The sequence below is a fragment of the Amblyraja radiata genome, chromosome 10 (genome assembly GCF_010909765.2).
Source record: "Amblyraja radiata isolate CabotCenter1 chromosome 10, sAmbRad1.1.pri, whole genome shotgun sequence".
Classification (NCBI taxonomy): Eukaryota; Metazoa; Chordata; class Chondrichthyes; order Rajiformes; family Rajidae; genus Amblyraja; species Amblyraja radiata.
This window is the reverse complement of record NC_045965.1, coordinates 30,641,784-30,659,942: the sequence shown is the minus strand read 5'-3', so window position 1 is coordinate 30,659,942 and position 18,159 is coordinate 30,641,784. Positions and strand designations below refer to the sequence as shown.

The 18,159-nt window shown below is 42.6% G+C and overlaps 1 protein-coding gene across 1 annotated transcript in view; it reads left to right on the top strand.

The window, feature by feature from the left end:
* The window catches only part of rpe65 (retinoid isomerohydrolase RPE65), a 30,916-nt gene extending 12,975 nt beyond the window's left edge, over positions 1 to 17,941 (top strand). The window contains exons 5-14 of the mRNA XM_033028472.1: positions 2,568 to 2,709; positions 4,724 to 4,871; positions 9,381 to 9,462; positions 10,545 to 10,677; positions 10,957 to 11,096; positions 12,787 to 12,916; positions 15,372 to 15,486; positions 15,581 to 15,675; positions 15,770 to 15,881; positions 16,663 to 17,941. Coding sequence (XP_032884363.1) covers positions 2,568 to 2,709; positions 4,724 to 4,871; positions 9,381 to 9,462; positions 10,545 to 10,677; positions 10,957 to 11,096; positions 12,787 to 12,916; positions 15,372 to 15,486; positions 15,581 to 15,675; positions 15,770 to 15,881; positions 16,663 to 16,811 — 1,246 coding nt within the window. The 3' untranslated portion in view covers positions 16,812 to 17,941. The remainder of the gene's footprint in view (positions 1 to 2,567; positions 2,710 to 4,723; positions 4,872 to 9,380; positions 9,463 to 10,544; positions 10,678 to 10,956; positions 11,097 to 12,786; positions 12,917 to 15,371; positions 15,487 to 15,580; positions 15,676 to 15,769; positions 15,882 to 16,662) is intronic.
* Positions 17,942 to 18,159: the final 218 nt, after the last annotated feature.

Genomic DNA, 18,159 nt, shown 5'->3' with positions numbered 1-18,159 from the left:
TAATATTACAATGATTATGACAACTCTTTACCTTATAAGATGCTTATATGTGGCTGATATTAATCAACTCGATTAGGAAAAGGGGAGATGCAGCGAGACCTGGGTGTCATGGTACACCAGTCATTGAAAGTAGGCATGCAGGTGCAGCAGGCAGTGAAGAAAGCGAATGGTATGTTAGCTTTCATAGCAAAAGGATTTGAGTATAGGAGCAGGGAGGTTCTACTGCAGTTGTACAGGGTCTTGGTGAGACCACACCTGGAGTATTGCGTACAGTTTTGGTCTCCAAATCTGAGGAAGGACATTATAGCCATAGAGGGAGTGCAGAGAAGGTTCACCAGACTGATTCCTGGGATGTCAGGACTTTCATATGAAGAAAGATTGGATAGACTTGGCTTATACTTGCTGGAATTTAGGAGATTGAGAGGGGATCTTATACAAAAGGTACAAAATTCTTATGGGGTTGGACAGGCTATATGCAGGAAGATTGTTCCCGATGTTGGGGAAGTCCAGGACAAGGGGTCACAGCTTGAGGATAAGGGGGAAATCCTTTAGGACCGAGATGAGAAGAAACTTTTTCACACAGAGAGTGGTGAAACTCTGGAACTCTCTGCCACAGAGGGTAGTTGAGGCCAGTTCATTGGCTATATTTAAGAGGGAGTTAGATGTGGCCCTTGTGGCTAAAGGGATCAGGGGGTATGGAGAGAAGGAAGGTACGGGATACTGAGTTGGATGATCAGCCATGATCATATTGAATGGCGGTGCAGGCTCGAAGGGCCGAATGGCTTACTCCTGCACCTATTTTCTATGTATCTATGTAACTCATACAACACTAATAGACATCCATTACCTGTTATCTGTGCTTTTACTTGCTAATACAATTGTAATACGTGGCCACTGTCAATTTTCAATATATTTTCTTTTGTAGTCTGCATTTATCTATCTTACTTACAGATAAACATGCTGTTTTCAATTGTAATTATTGCACAAAAATTTCTCCAGTAAATTAATTTAATGCCCATCCTTTACACTAAAATATTTTAATAACTGAAAAGCACCTTGAGGTTTGGTCATCAAAGGCAATATGTAGATACAAACCTTTCCTTTTACATCACACAACTCTGTTTATGGTCTAAATTGTGATTATTTCAGTGGCTTAAAAACAATTTCCATCAGAAACATGCACTTTCTAAACCAAGAAATGTACAATGATTCTGATGGGATTTTCCTATAGGATACCAAAGCCAGTGTGAGAAAGTGACACAGATATGTAGACAGATTGAGGAGATGTAAAAGGGCAAGGGTGTGACTTTAACTTCCCCAATATTGACTGGGACTTCCTGAGTGCAAGCGACTTGGACAGGGCAGAATCGTTAGGTATATCCAAGAGGGTTTCCTAAATCAGTATGTAGATCATCCAAAGAGGAGGAACTATACTGGACCTTGTATTGGGAAATGAACCTGGCCAGGTGACTCGTGATTCAGTGTGAGAGCATTTTGGGAACATTGAGCATGACTCCTAAATTTAAGATAGTTATGAGTAAGGATAAGACTGGACCTTGTGGAAAAGTACTAAATTGGGGCAGGGCAAAGTATAAAATTATTGGGCAGGAACTAGGGAGAGTAAATTGGAACTGATCAGAATTCAGAGCTGCGTGTTCCAGTAAGGAGGAGGGATAAGATGACAAGGTAAGAGAACATGTAAAATGGCATAAGTTGTTAATGAGGTCAAAAAGAAAAAGGGCAAAAGCACAGTTATTTGAAGAATATAAAGAAAGCAGGAAAGAAATCGAGCAGGTAATTAGGAGGGCCACATATCAACTTTCCACTTAATTTTGTTTCCTGCATTTATCTCTTACGAGGTTTTAACTGAAGCCTTCAATGGGAGAGACATAGGAGACATTAAGGACTCTTCAACCTTTTCAATACAGGTCACTTGCTGATCACTAGTTGTCTAGGTTCCTATAATCTTTGTACAGTATTTTCCAAGTTCTATTCAGTCACTGTTACAATTCACACATCTCTACATAGATATTCTTCTGTGTTCAAAATCACTGGTCACGTGCCTACTTAGGCCTTAAACAATCTATGAATGGCAAAAAATCTTTATTGCTCAGTATCTATCTAAATCATAGCGCAGTTGGAAAATTAAATGCTACTGTTTGTGTTTTAAATGATGATGTCATCTTTGCTGTCTCCTATCATTAAGATAGGATTATGATATCCTAGTGAAACAAGAAGGCTAATTTTATGCAGAGCTGAAAAAAATACTTTGCCAAGAGCACGTATTATCAATTGCTTCTTTCATTATGAAGTAGCAAGCTGCATATATTCAAACATTTACAAATATAAATTAAAATATAAAATTATAGTACTTGATAATTCCCACAAAATAAATATTTTCATGAGTCTATCCCTTATATATTTCTATGGTGGCAAATATAAATTTCTGTGTGTACCCAGAGGATTGTCCTTGTATAGGAATTATATAAGGTAAATAATAGTAGTTAGTTCCGAATTTTCCAACCATGGAAACTGATAGAATATTTTTTTACTTCTCTTTTCTTTAGGTTTTTCTCCTATTTCGAAGGAGTAGAAATTACTGATAATGCTTTGGTAAATTTGTATCCAATTGGAGAAGATTTCTATGCCTGCACTGAAACAAACTTTGTAACTAAAGTCAATCCAGAGACACTAGAAACAATACAGAAGGTTATTACTGCTACATGCAATGTCTTTTTGTTATTTGTTGATTTAAAGCAGAGTTTTGTCAAGCATAATGGTGATAAACAGTGTAAGAATTCACCACTCAAATCCATGCTGCAGCACCACAACCTAATTGGACTATCATTACATGGTCTTAATCCATGAAGCAGTATGCATCTTAAGTCATCCCGTCAGCTGAATTTTGCCAATTACTTTTGTCTTTGCACCATGTGAGACGAGTGAACATGGTCGTTTTACCCTTTGGAACAAGGGTTCAGATTCAGCTGACATGAATACGTTGATAATCTTGAATTACTACTTGTAATCATATGTAAGATTAATTGTTCAAGTCAAATGCCATCGCTCTGTCTGCTCCCCACTTCCAAGGTAGAGTAGGTTGGTGACTAGGGCAGGAGGCAGCGGTGGGGGGGGGGGGAGAGGCTGAGTGGACAGAGCGATAGGAAAAGGAGGAGGAGGAAGTGGTGATGGCATTGGAGAGAGGCCTTGCGGACAAAATGATGGCAACAGAAATAAACAGCAGGTGGTGAGAGTGGAGGGAGCCACATAGTGACAGAGCATGTCCTGTCGGTGGCAGCGGCATGAAGATAGCACTGTCCCCAGAAGTTACAATGTGACCCGCAACGTGACCATGGGGTGAGTGAAGAAGAGCTCACTGGAGCACCTTCCGCTATAACTAAAATCCATTGTAAAGGATTCCGTTACAATGAGGGTTTTCTGTATTTCAAGTGTGGCCTCGCCAGCATTTTGTACCTCTATAAGATAACATCCTTACCTCTATATTCAATTATCTGACTGAAGGCCAAGATGTCAGAACCCTTTTTCACTAGCCTATCTAACACCACATTCAGGGGATTATATACTCCTGGATCCCTCCGCTCTGCCATGATTAAGGTTAACCAAGATTAAGAATCATACTGGCCTTTGCCAATTTTCTTCAGCGACACTAATTATGAATACAAATTAGTCTTTTGTACATGGCCCTTTGTCCGGTCCTGGAAAGGTCGTCTTTCTGACTTAAAGGTGCTTCGACTGCTCATGCACAGAATCAAAACTAAGCTATTAGCTACATCTATGCATACAAAGAGAATGGCATAACCATATAAACCATATAACAATTACAGCACGGAAACAGGCCATCTCGGCCCTTCTAGTCCATGCCGAACACTTATTCTCCCCTAGTCCCATCTACCTGCACTCAGACCATAACCCTCCATTCCTTTCCCGTCCATATACATAACCAATTTATTTTTAAATTATAAAATCGAACCTGCCTCCACCACTTCCACTGGAAGCTCATTCCATACAGCTACCACTCTCTGAGTAAAGAAGTTGCCCCTCATGTTACCCCTAAACTTCTGTCCCCTAATTCTCAAATCATGTCCTCTTGTTTGAATCTTCCCTACTCTCAATGGAAAAAGCTTATCCACGTCAACTCTGTCTATCCCTCTCATCATTTTAAAATCCTCTATCAAGTCCCCCCTTAACCTTCTGGGCTCCAAAGAATAAAGACCTAACTTATTCAACCTTTCTCTGTAACTTAGTTGCTGAAACCCAGGCAACATTCTAGTAAATCTCCTCTGTACTCTCTCTATTTTGTTGACATCTTTCCTATAATTTGGCGACCAAAATTGTACACCAATGCCTTGTACAGTTTTAACATTGCATCTTTAATGACAGCAGTGTACATGTGCTTATCATTTCCATTTCTAATGTTCTGGTTGGTGCTGTCCATGTAACGAGTGCACATTTTGCTTTATGTTCATTGCATTGTTTTGAAGTGAGAATAAATGATAGAAAAACAGAAAATACAGTACTACAGTTAACATGTGAAGATTAAGGTTTTATCTGTTATAATATTAATTATGCCTGACTATATGCCTGTGTCTGATGGTAAAATATATACAATTTCATATCAAATCTTACTAAACCTTATGGAGTTGGAAAAATGATCCAAGAAAAACTAAATTCAGACATTAAAAACTTATTTTTCTTGGTACAGGTGGACCTTTGCAACTACTGTACAATTAATGGTGCAACAGCCCACCCTCACATTGAAAGTGATGGAACTGTCTACAACATTGGCAATTGCTTTGGGAAAAGATTTGCATTTGCGTACAACATTATTAAAATACCTCCGCTGCAGCCAGGTACATTGTTATTTTAAAAACTATTGTAGCAACAGGTATAATCGAAAACGTGGGAACAGGAAGGAGTGGTGTGGCACATGTTTTCCTTTTGCTGGATTCACTTTACAACAGTCAAAAGCTATAGTGCACTGTTATATGATCATAGCATGGCATACAAATGACTATAAGCTTTAGAGCCCAGGGATCAACCACTGGAGAATTGGCGTATTGTGTGTTAGGGACTCAGAAAATAATATGTGCCATCCAGGACTAAGGCAGGATCCAAAGAATCAAAAGGAATGTCACACTGCACGACAAGGTTTCTTGTCTGGCATGTTTTTGTTTTTTTTTAATAGATTAGATTAGATTAGATTAGATAGCCTTTATTGTCATTCAGACCGAAGTCTGAACGAAATTGCAGCAGTCATACATACAATACAATACAACAAAAAACAACAATAAACACATATTAACATCCACCACAGTGAGTCCACCCAGCATCTCCTCACTGTGATGGAGGCAAAAGTCTTTAGGTCTGCAGTCTCTTCCCTCCTCTTCTCCCTCTGCGCTGAGGCGATCCCCCACCGGGCGATGTTAAAAACTGTCCCGTGGCTCAATCACCGCGCCCCGGGGTGGTCGAAGCTGCCGCCCACCAGTCCTGCTGACGCAGCCGCTGGCCCGCGGCCGAACCCCGGACTCAGGCCACCACCGCCAGAACACCGTCCCAGCCACCCTCACGTGAGTATCGTGCCGTCTTCAGCCTCGGGCTGGGCCGCCCCCGACATGGGCGCCGTACCTCCCTCGGGCTGGGCCGCCCCGACATGGGCGCCGTACCTCCCTCGGGCTGGGCCGCCCCGACATGGGCGCCGTACCTCCCTCGGGCTGGGCCGCCCCGACATGGGCGCCGTACCTCCCTCGGGCTGGGCCGCCCCGACATGGGCGCCGTATCTCCCTCGGGCTGGGCCGCCCCGACATGGGCGCCGTACCTCCCTCGGGCTGGGCCGCCCCGACTTGGGCGTCGCTTCTTCCCCGGGCCGGGCCGCCCCGACATGGGCGCCGCTCCTCCCTCGGGCTGGGCCGCCCCGACATGGGCGCCGCTCCTCCCTTGGGCTGGGCCGCCCCGACATGGGCGCCGCTCCTCCCTCGGGCTGGGAACGCCATACCTCCCCGAGCTCGGCCACTCCGACGGGAGCACCGTTCCTTCCTCGGGCCAGGCCGCCCTCCCGGGAGCGTCACAGCCCCTCATGGAAGCACTGTTCCAGCCCCGAGCCGGCCCGCCCTCACGGGAGCGAGCTCAGGGCGAGTCCTGGCGGGCTCTGCCTCCTGAGCCTCGAGGTCGCCAGCTCCGCCATTAGGCCTCAGCACAGACGGAGGCAGAGAAGGGGAATACGACAAAAAAGTCGCATTCCCCCGCAGGGAGAGACAGCAAGCCCCCGTTTCAATAGACTTGTGGATATAGTGTTTTAAATGAAAAGCCAGTAGTTCTTCAAAAATGTTAACCAAACCTAATCTGCATTAAATGTAATTCCTAAAGCAATGGGCCTGCAATGAATGTACATCCCAACCTTGGCAATTGCTGCCTGTAGTTCCAGGTGAGCTTTTTGTCAATACTACAAATTCTAGTGGGCGCTACCGGAACCACTCCCATTGTTCTCATATAGCTCTATACTATTATTTATTTTTTTTAATGCTGAAATCCAGAACAACAATTGGTCGGTGGGGGCGCTGCAAGCCGGCGCCCTGTTAGCAGCGTGTCCGTTTTTTTCCTACTTTTTTTGTTTTTTTAGTATGTTTTAAGGTATGTTTTTGATGTTTCTCGGTGTGTTTTGTGTGGGGGGTGGTGTGGGGGGGTAAATGGGAAACCGCTTCGGTCGCCTCCTCCACGGAGAGGTGACTTTTTCCAGGTCGTCTCCCCCGTGGCCTAACAGCAAGGATCGGCGCGGCTTCAGCGGCGGGCGCAGAGCGGACCTGCGTGGAGCAGGCGAGCCCTCGCAGGGGCTCGCTGGAGGGGAGCGCTCCGTTTCGCTGACCCGCGGCAGCTGGCAGCCTGAAGCCGCGGTCTGCACGGCTCCAGCTGGCGCGGCGTATGCAGCCCGGGATCCCTCGTGGGGGACCCGGGGGGAAGAAGAAGCTCCAAATGCCAGCCTGCGGCCAACTTCTACCGCGGGCCCGGCGTGAACTTACCATCACCCCTGGAGGGGAGCTTCGACCGCCGGCCCTGCAGTCTGCGGTGCTTCTGGCTGCGGCGCGAATTTTAAATCTTCGACCGCCGGCCTGCGGGCTACACCAGCCTGAAGCCGCGGTCTCCGGTGGGGAAGAGCCGATTCTGGACTTACCTTGACTTTTACCTTGTCCTTTATCATCTGGACGCCCGCAGCGACGGCTGCGGAGGGTTGAGGTCCTGACCACGGGGGAAAATGGAGGAGGACTGGCCAATTTCTGTGCCTTCCACCACAGTGATGAATGCTGTGGTGGATGTTTGTGTTAAATTTTTGACTGATTGATTGATTGATTGATTTAAATTCGAGGTTCTTCATAAGAATATAAGAAATCAAAGCACATTCCAAGCTCATCACCCTCTGTATAAAATAAAACAAATCACACATCTTTAAATGTTGCCTATTTTACATTAAAGGTATGTCCTGTAGTAGTTGACATTTCCATCTTGCGAAAAGATCTATGGATCAGGAACTTTTAGAATTATATGAGCCAAAAATGGGCAAATGGGACTAACTTGGATGGGGCATCATGATCAGCATGTACGAATTGGGCTGAAGTTTCTATGCTGTATGACTCTATGACTGTATAACAATATTTCTCATTTTCTAGATTGCTTTGAAGCTTCAGTGGCAGCTGTTAATATTTTATTCATAGATTTTTATTTTATTTTATTTGAAATCTTTTGTGATTTTCCAGAAGTTATTACTCATTACAATAGGTAATAATATGTAAATACAATAATATGTAAATTATTACAAACCACAAAGAGCCCAGCACTGATGACTGAGGCACACCACGACTCGCAGACCTCCGTTCCGAAAAAACACCTACCATCAAAATCCTCCTCCTCCCTCCATGAAACCAATTCTATATCGTTGGCTAACTCTCCATGGATCCCATGCAATCTAACCTTCCAGCCTACCATGTGGATCCTTATCAAATGCCTTGCCGAAGTCCACATAGAGAATTATCTATGGCTTTGCCCTCATCAACTTTTTAAATCACCTCCACAGAGAAATCAAGCAGATTCATGAGACACAATCTCGCATGTCCAAAACCATTCTGACTCTCCCTAAGCAGCCCCTGTCTGTTCAAAGCATATATATTTTACCCCTCAGAATACTCTCCAGTAACTTGCCAACCACAGATGTTAGGCTGACTGGTCTTTACTTCCCAGGCTTTTCCTTGCAACCCTCCTTAAATAGAGACACATTAGCCACCCTCCAGTCTTCCAGCACCTCGCCCGTACCTAATAATGATTTGTATACTCAGCAAGGGCACTTGCAATTTCTTCTCCAGCTTCCCACAGTGTTGTTGGATATATCTGATCTGGCCCGGGAGATTTATCTACCTTCGTACGCCCTAAGGTGTTCAGCACCTCCTCGACAGTAATACTGACTGTCTTCAAAAGACTCCCATTTCCCAGTTTTCAGATCTTTCTCCACAATAAATATAGAGGAGAAACAATCATTAAGGATCTTGCCTATTTCATTCAGCTCCACACGGAGATGTCCCCTTTGGTTTCTCAGGGGTCCTATTCTCTCTCTAGTCACCCTCTTTCCCTCAATGTATACCAAATCCCTTAACAATATCTGCTAGAGCTATCTCCTGCCCTCTTTTTGCCCTTCCTAAGTTTCCTTTTTAAGATTTCCTTCTAAAGTATGCTCATCAGTTCCCGAAACGCCTCCAGGGATACACTTGGGTCCCAGCTTCCTGTACCTGTCCCATGCCTCCTTTTTCCTGACCAGTGCCTCAATTTCTCTCGTCATCCAAACTTCCTTACTTGCATCTGCTTTGCCCTTCACTAAATCTGAAATCTTGTCACCACACTTAAAAACGTCCCATTTAAAAAACATCTGGATAAGGACCTTCCTTATCAGGCAAACGACCTATTCCAATCAACTTGAGAAAGTTCCTGTCTAATACCTTCAAAGTTGGCCTTGCCCCAATCCAGAATTTAAACGTGGTCCCGCCCTATCTTTATCCATAACTACCTCCATTAATGAGGGAAGGAATATGTTCACACTCAACTCACTTCTTTAGAAAGTTATGAAACAACAAACAATATTAGCATTGGTGAAATCTTTGTTTGTTTTGCAGCAATCTCTCAGTTTTCATGGTGATTTTCCTAGAGCCATCCAATAGATTGCTGTTTTATAGTGTATCTTTCACATATGTTTGTTATGCTACATATACAGAATTCACAATGAGCATTAGCGTTGTAGTAAAAAGAGCTGGTGAAAATTATAATCTTCTGCATGCAACAAAGTTAAAGTTTGTTGATTAAGATATCAATGCTTATTATTGCAGACAGACAAGATCCCTTGAGAAAAACAGAGGTGGTTGTGCAGTTTCCATGCAGTGACAGATTCAAGCCTTCGTATGTGCACAGGTCTGTTTATTTTCATAGAAGCCAGTTTTAGTTGATAATCCTACATGGTTTGGGTATTTCATTGTTTTTAACTCAAATTTTGCAAGAGATCAACCTCAAAGATTTCTGCAGTGAATGTATTGCTTTTAAATGGATCTAACAATTGCCATTCTTGAGCCAGGAAAATAAATAACATTTTCTGCTCGTTACCACTCCTCCTTTATCAGAGTGATTGCAAAAGCAAAATAATACACATGCTGGGAATCTGAATTAAAAACATGAAATGCTATAAATATTCTACAGGTCATGCTACAGTATATCTTTGGAGATAGAAAAACAGTTAAGCTGCAATTCAATTACATTTCATCAGATTCTACTGATACTTCTGCTAAAACTAAACTAAACTTCATCCAGCCGATATAACTCCATTTCCCTCTCCACAGACACTGCATGTGCAAGTATGTATGGATTTTGTGTGAGGATGGGATTGGGCAGTGCTATTGTTATGTTCCCATGATTATACAAACTGCATAATGCAGGCTTGTAATAGACAATTATTTATCTTCACAACTAAGTACAATACCCAGGAAACATTTTAGCTGCGTCTTTATGCTTTAGAAGATTGCTTTACAGGTTAATTCTAATTTAGCCCAAATTTGTAATTTGCTTGTTTCTTAATATTCAAAAGGAAGAGGTAAATTCATGGTTATACATTATAGAAACATAGAAAATAGGTGCAGGAGGAGGCCATTCGGCCCTTCTAGCCAGCACCGCCATTCATTGCGATCATGGCTGATCGTCCCCAATCAATAACCTGTGCCTGCCTTCTCCCCATATCCCTTGATTCCACTAGCCCCGAGAGCTCTATCTAACTCTCTCTTAAATCCATCCAGTGATTTGGCCTCCACTGTCCTCTGTGGCAGGGAATTCCACAAATATATCACACTGATTTCTACAATACCATGATAAAATAAAATAAAATAAAACATTACAGTTTCATAAAGCATCTTGCAATATGTATTAATATTAACATCTTCAACATAATTGCACATTGTTGTTGAATTCACAGTTGGTTAAGACCTTGATTATTGTCATCCGTACAGTTTTGGTTTGTGTGAAAACTACATTGTATTTGTGGAACAACCAGTCAAAATTAACCTGTGGAAGTTTCTCTCATCATGGAGTGTACGAAGTGCTACCTACATGGACTGTTTTGAATCAAATGATTCGATGGGAGTAAGTCATGTTTCATTATATGTTAAAGGTTAAATTATTTTTAAAGATGCATATTTTTGCTGCAGTAATGCAAATGATTCTCTGCAATTCTCCTTGTAAGTAAATTGCTTCTGAACTCTGTACCTCTCTTGGTGGTAACTTAAAGTTAATGTTTTCCATCTCATCATGGGGCTCCTGCAACCCTTATGGCATTATAATATAGACGGACATTTTCCTGCTGGTGTGGCTAAATTTGGACTAAAACATAAAAATAGTTTGTCGTAAAACATTTCTTTTCAGACATGGTTCCATGTTGCAAACAAGAAGACTGGTGAACACCATAAAGTCAATTACAGGACTTCAGCATTTAATATCTTTCATCATATTAATACTTTTGAAGACAACGGTTTTATTATTGTTGATGTATGCTCCTGGAAAGGGTAAGTGTAAATTGTTTACTAAGAATTGTTAATCCAGATTGTTCACCAATAACCTGAGGAGCTGAAGTATGCAGACTCGTGATGCCCTTTAAACTCTCATTTTACCCGTCCCAGGTTCTATTTTTTGTGACTGGACATGCCAGCCAGCTATCCAAGTATGTTGATAAATAATATAAAAATGTACAAACTATTCAGCTCAGTTTTTAAGGAAGATTACAAATAATCCCATTATTCTCACTTTTTTCCCCATAGACTCGTGAATTTTTATCTCTTCAGATATTTACTAAGTTTTCTCTTTAGGCTGCCTTCACCAGCCACATGGAAATATGTGATTTTCCATGGCACCTCGTTTTGGTTTTGTAATTCATAACTTGGTTTCCACTTACTACTCATTCACCTACTTAGAAGCAGTTTCTCCTTATTTGCGCTTTTACATTTCCTGGCACCATTGTCAGCTATTGAAAGCTCACAACAGAAAGCAGACTCTCCATTTTAGATTAGATTAGATTAGATTCCTTTATTGTCATTCAGACCTTTCGGTCTGAATGAAATTATGTTGCCTGCAGTCATACACAGAACCAATAAAAACAAAACATACAATAAACACAAATTAAACATCCACCACAGTGAGTTCACCAAGCACATCCTCACTGTGATGGAGGCAAAGTCTTTAGTCTCCGTCTCTTCCCTCCTTGTTCTCCCTCTGCGCTGAGGCGATCGATCCAGGCCGGAGATGCCGCCCTCCAGTCCAGCGGACCTCTGTGGTGATGTCGCCGCCGCCGAAAGCCGGAACGCCGTCTCCGCTCCGAGACGGCCCGCCACAGCATCAGCTCCGGGCAGCCGCCCCAGCTCAATGCTGCCGCCCCAGCTCCAGGCCGCCGCCTCAGCTCCGGGTCCCGCAGTCTCCGCTCCGGGCTGCCGCCCCAGCTCCGGGTCCCGCAGTCTCCGCTCCGGGCAGCCGCCCCAGCTCCGGGCCGCCGCCCCAGCTCCGGGTCCCGCAGTCTCCGCTCCGGGCCGCTGCCCCAGCTCCGGGTCCCGCAGTCTCAGCTCCGAGCCCCGCTGCATCAGCTCCAGGCCGCCGCCGAAAGCCAGAACGCCGCACCAGCTAGTCGGGCCACCGCTGCCTTAGCCCCGAAGACGGCCAGCCTCTCGTTGGTGAGTCCTGGCTGGCTCTGCCTCCGGAGCCTCGGGGTCAGTCGCAGGCTGGAGGCCGCCAGCTCCGCCATTAGGCCTCAGCGCAGACGGAGGCAGAGAAGGGGGATACGACACGAAAAAGTCGCATTTTCCCGAAGGAAGAGACAGAGAACATGTTTCACCCCCCCTCTAACACAACCCAACAAACTAAAACTTAACCAAAACAAGACAAAAAAAACAACAGAAAAAAGTAAAGACAGACGGACTGCAGGCGAGCCGCAGCTGTTAACAGCGCCGCCACTTCCTTTTTTTCACTTGACGATTGTAACAAAGTGTTTATTTCACATGCTATGCTTCCTCTACGGCAATAACAATTGGAACTTGGCAGTGTGGAGAAAAAAAACTAATTTTCATTGTATGTACCATTTCCAGATATTTTAGTATTTGCTAATTTTAAAACTCCAAATGATTTATTGAACTACAGGCCAAAATCAATTTTAAATCAAATTCTTTGTGGTATTTTGTCCAATTTCTAATTTTATTTTCTCCAACACAGGTTTGAGTTTATATATAATTACCTGTGGCTCGCTAACTTGCGTGAAAACTGGGAAGAAGTTAAGTTGAATGCAAGGAAGGCACCTCAGCCAGAAGTCAGGAGATATGTTCTACCATTGGACATAAACGCGGCGAGTATTAACTACTGTGGTAACTAAAGGACAAGGGAGTTTATTTCCATAATAAACAAACTATTATAATGGATAGTAGTCCATGACGTAAATCTGTTGCCTCAAGGACACAACAAATAAGGAGGCGTTGCTAACCTGACCTGCCCTGACCTGCATTCCACATGATTATGGGACTGATCTGCCCTGGGTCTTACTCTCTCAAGTCTCCATAGATTTCAATTACCTGATTAAACAAAACATATATCTCCTCTTTAAATACCTCCAATCATCGAGGTTCTATAATTACTCTGCTGGAAAATTCCAAAAATCGTCAAACTCAACGAGAAGAAATTCTTACGCACCTCAGACTTATATATGTGCCTCTAATTTTTAACCATGTTGCTTTGATTGAGTCACTCCCGTATCTTCCCTGTCATGCTCCCTTAATATGTTATGTTTTTTTTAACTAGAGAACCCACTTATTTATCTAAACTACAAAGAACACAGTTCACGCAAATCTTTAAAAGGCTCACGCCAATTCACGCAAGTATTTTCCAAGCTATTTACCAGGCCTGAATCTCATAGCGCAACCAGAAGCCCATGCAATAGCCATTTCACATCCATTTCTTGGACAGCATAATACCTGAATCTGGCTTCACATGGGGCTCAGATAGGAACAGACATAAAATAAAATATCTTGTAGAACAGCGTTGAGTTTCTCAAACAAATCGGTTTATTCAAGGCCTTAATAGTGTGCACAATGAAAGACTCTGAGAGAACCCGAAGTGTTTCAATGATGCTCAGCACCTACAGCATTTTTACATTCTCATAACACAATTACTTGTGCATTCTACATTTTTGAAATAATTCATCATTGATCAATATCTCTAACCTTTCATTTTTGTCTCTCCCTAAAGTTATCGTTAACCTTATGTTCCCTGCTATTTAGAAAACCACACTACCATTTGTATATAACAATAAAAGTCAGTACTCCCTGATCAGTTTAATTACCGTCAGCTTAGTTTACAACACCCAGTTTTTATTTTAACTAAACTAGCTATTCTGTGGAACCTAGACACCATGATAAACCCACTGACTCCCATGGCTATCTGAACTACACTTCTTCCCACCCTGCTTCCTGTAAGGACTCCATCCCCTACTCCCAATTCCTCCGTCTAAGCCGCATCTGCTCCTAGGATGAGGTGTTCCACACCAGGGCATCTGAAATGTCCTCATTCTTCAGGGAATGGGGTTCCCCTCCTCCACCATAGATGAGGCTCGCACCAGGGTCTCTTCCATACCCCGCAACACTGCTCTCTCTCCCCATCCCCGCACTCGCAACAAGGGCAGTCCCCCTAGTCCTCACCTTTCACCCCACCAGCCGTCACATACAACAACTAATCCTCCGTTAGTTTCGCCACCTCCAACGTGACCCCACCACTCGCCACATCTTCCCATCTCCCCCCATATCTGGCTTCCGCAAAGACCACTCCCTCCATAACTCTCTTGTCAATTCTTCCCTTCCCTCCCGTACCACCCCCTCCCTGGGCATTTTCCCTTGCAACCGCAAGAAATGCAACACTTGTCCCTTTACCTTCCCCCTCGACTCCATTCAAGGACCCAAGCAGTCGTTCCAGGTGCGACAGATGTTTACCTGCATCTCCTCCAATCTCATCTATTGCATCCGCTGCTCTAGATGTCAGCAGATCTATATCAGTGAGACCAAGCGGAGGTTGGGCGATCGTTTCGCCGAACACCTCCGCTCGGTCCGCAATAACCAACCTGACCTCCCGGTGGCTCAACACTTTAACTCCCCCTCCCACTCCGTATCTGACCTCTCTGTCCTGGGTCTCCTCCATGGCCAGAGCGAGCAACACCGGAAATTGGAGGAACAGCGCCTCATATTCCGCTTGGGGAGTCTGCATCCTGGGAGTATGAACATTGAATTCTCCCAATTTTGTTAGTCCTTGCTGTCTCCTCCCCTTCCTCAGCCCTCCTGCTGTCTCCTCCCATCCCCCAGCCCTCGGGCACCTCCTCCTTTTTCCTTTCTTCTCCCCGCCTCCCCACCCCCGATCAGTCTGAAGAAGGGTTTCGGCCCGAAACGTTGCCTTTTTCCTTCGCTCCATAGATGCTGCTGCACCCGCTGAGTTTCTCCAGCTTTTTTGTGTACCTTCGATTTTCCAGCATCTGCAGTTCCTTTTTAAACACCATGATAAATGTATTGCCTCACTAACATCAAGTTCTTTATGTTGAATATTCTTCTCATCATGCTTCCCCTGTATGCAAGCTCTTGGCTTAAACAGATTATAAACTACTCATCATCCTTATCATTTTCTAAATTTCTGACTTCACTCGTATAGTTCACCCAATATATTTTACCCAAGAATTCTGCTGGCTTTAAGGCTAAAGTGCTCTTCTTGGAATCTCTGGACCCATGTAAGTAACCTACAGTCAATTATTCCCATGCTTCCTCCAGGTAGAACATGGAAAAAATTTAATCTCCCTCAACACAACAACTGCCACTGCTACAGTTCGGCAAGATGGGACAGTTTGGCTGGAACCGGAAGTACTTTTCTCAGGGCCTCGGCAAGGTAATTCTTCTCTTCCGCAGAGTAACTTCTTCTGTTAAAAATGTTTTTGAAATAATTTGTGTAAGTTGCATAAAACATATTTTCTATGTTACAGCTTTTGAATTTCCTCAGATTAACTATAAGAAGTTTAATGGAAAGGATTACACATTTGCTTATGGGCTGGGACTGAACCATTTTGTGCCAGATAAGGTAAAATTGGGTTTTTTTAGGGAGAAAGTTAGAGCTAGCTGGCTAAATTAAAAAAGCACAAGCTTTCATAAAACTGATTTTTCTTTCCAAACAGATCTACAAATTGAATGTAAAAACCAAGGAGCACTGGATATGGCAAGAACCAGATACATATCCATCAGAACCCATCTTTGTTCAACATCCAGATGCACTGGATGAAGATGATGGTATGAATAAGTGTTTGATCTGGCAATATGCTATATGATGGTACATGTCCTATATTTTATGATTATGACCCTGAGTGAGAGGAAAAGCTTCCAATTCTATTCTGCCTTCCCCTTAAATCGTTCAGATCGGAGAACCAGTGTAAACCATTACTGTGAACTGGGAAGTTTCCCTTTCAATTCCAAATTATTATGAAGAAGAGAATCTGAACAGGCAGATTTGATTCTCGTTAAACACAAATTGGAAAGCTTGCATATTGTGTTACCTGTGCAGTTTTAATTAGCTAAGATCTGACTATTACACATTTCCACACTTTTTTTAATGTTTCTATCTTTTCAATGAACTGTAATGTTCCTTTAAGAGGAAAGACTGCTTTCTAATTGACGGCAAACAGAAATTAAGATAGCTTCTTGGCAGCTTGATTTAGAGTGTTGGATGTAATAATTAGATTTCTATATATTGGCCACTGATCTGGCGTATGGAATAGAACCTGTCCTTGAGTTGCATGTTTATAACTAGTTTATTTGCTCCAATATCTACAGTTTCTCATGTCTTCCTCTCACTTGAGTGAGCCTGTTGCTGTGCAATTTTTAAAACTTTTATTTTTCAAAAAAATAGCCCAAGAATTGACCAATGAGAATTAAATTAAAACATTCTTACATCTCACCTGATAAGTTATTTGCTTAGTATGGAGCTTTTTCATGACTGGACCAGAGTGATTCTGTGCAGATTAAGAATAGTGTCACATCTTATGTGGAATGACTGTTTATTTTTTGTTGACAGGAGTGTTACTGACATCAGTTGTAAGCCCAGGTCCAGGACAAAGACCTGCCTTTCTTCTAATTCTGGATGCTAAAGATCTCAGTGAAATAGCAAGGGCAGAGGTGGAGACCAACATCCCTGTTACCTTCCATGGAATGTACAAACCTTGATGTCATGTTATCTAGCGTAACTGGTATATTTACTCAAAAATGCTGCAATGTGTAAAAATGCAATGTATGTGGAACAGAGCATAAACATGCTAACACATTATCTACCCCTTTATATATGTTATATAAAATATAATATATATATCTCAGTCACTTATTAGTTTTGAATTGCACAATAAATTGAAATTAGCGGGCCAATATTGAGTTTGTGTACAATGCCAAGCATTCAGTATATGACAGTTTGACAGCAGAAGATTAATATCTCAGAAAAAGAGTAGACTGCCAGTTGCTTTATTTTTTATGTTGAACTGGAATGAGGAGAAAGAATCTGCCTCTTTCATGGTATGCTATGTAAAATAACCACTTAACTGAGATTCACTCTTAATTTTCACATTCTATCAACACGGACTGTGCCATAAGGTATTGAACGGGTCTAGATAGAATTCTTGATGTTGAAAATATTGCCTTTTTTAAAAAAAATACCTTGTCGCCTAAGACTAAGAGATTCTATCTTTCCTTGCCACCCTGCCGCCTTGTCCTAAGACGCAAGGAACAATTATGTTTTTAATCTCAAAAATCTGCTTTAGGTCTCTTGCCTCCTGTTGCTGTTCCCAGCTTTTCACATTGACCTTTCTCAGCACCTTCTTATCCATATTTTCCACAGCACTTTCCAAGTACTCATTATCCATGCTAACCACCTCCTGTTTCTTTGAATCCTCCTCCATTGCCTTCCCAAACATTCAGTTTCTTTTTCTTATTCTCATCAGTAGTGTAAATACATCCTACATTGTTTATTGTTCCCTTTCAAAGCATTTATACACCCAGTTCTTGTATTGCACAGCTACCTTTCTGTTCTCTGAAAACATAGTTCATGTTTATTCATTCTTGCAAAAATCCCTCAGTAAATCCCATCAATTCACTTCTCTGCAGCATGACAAATGAAACATGTCAGCCTCTTCCACCTCAGTTCCTTCATGGTTTATTGTAATATTTCCTCTCCCCTGTATAATGCAGCCAGCATATCTCCAGCAATAGTTTCAATTCCCACATGCCATGGTCATCTGCATTATACATAAGGTTCCACATTCACTATCTTTTCTTCATGGTGAGAACATTTTCTGCCATTAGGTACATTATATATATATATATATATATATATATATATATATATATATATATATATATATATATATAGCTACACTCATGAATGGTTGGGTTAGGATGGGAGATAAAGTTGGTGCAGAATTTAATGTTTAATTGAAGCAAATTTTAATTTGTGCTCATTTTAATATCACATTGGTAGATTACTGCTGCAAAAGAGCTTTTTGGATTCGGGGAAGTAGTGCAAATG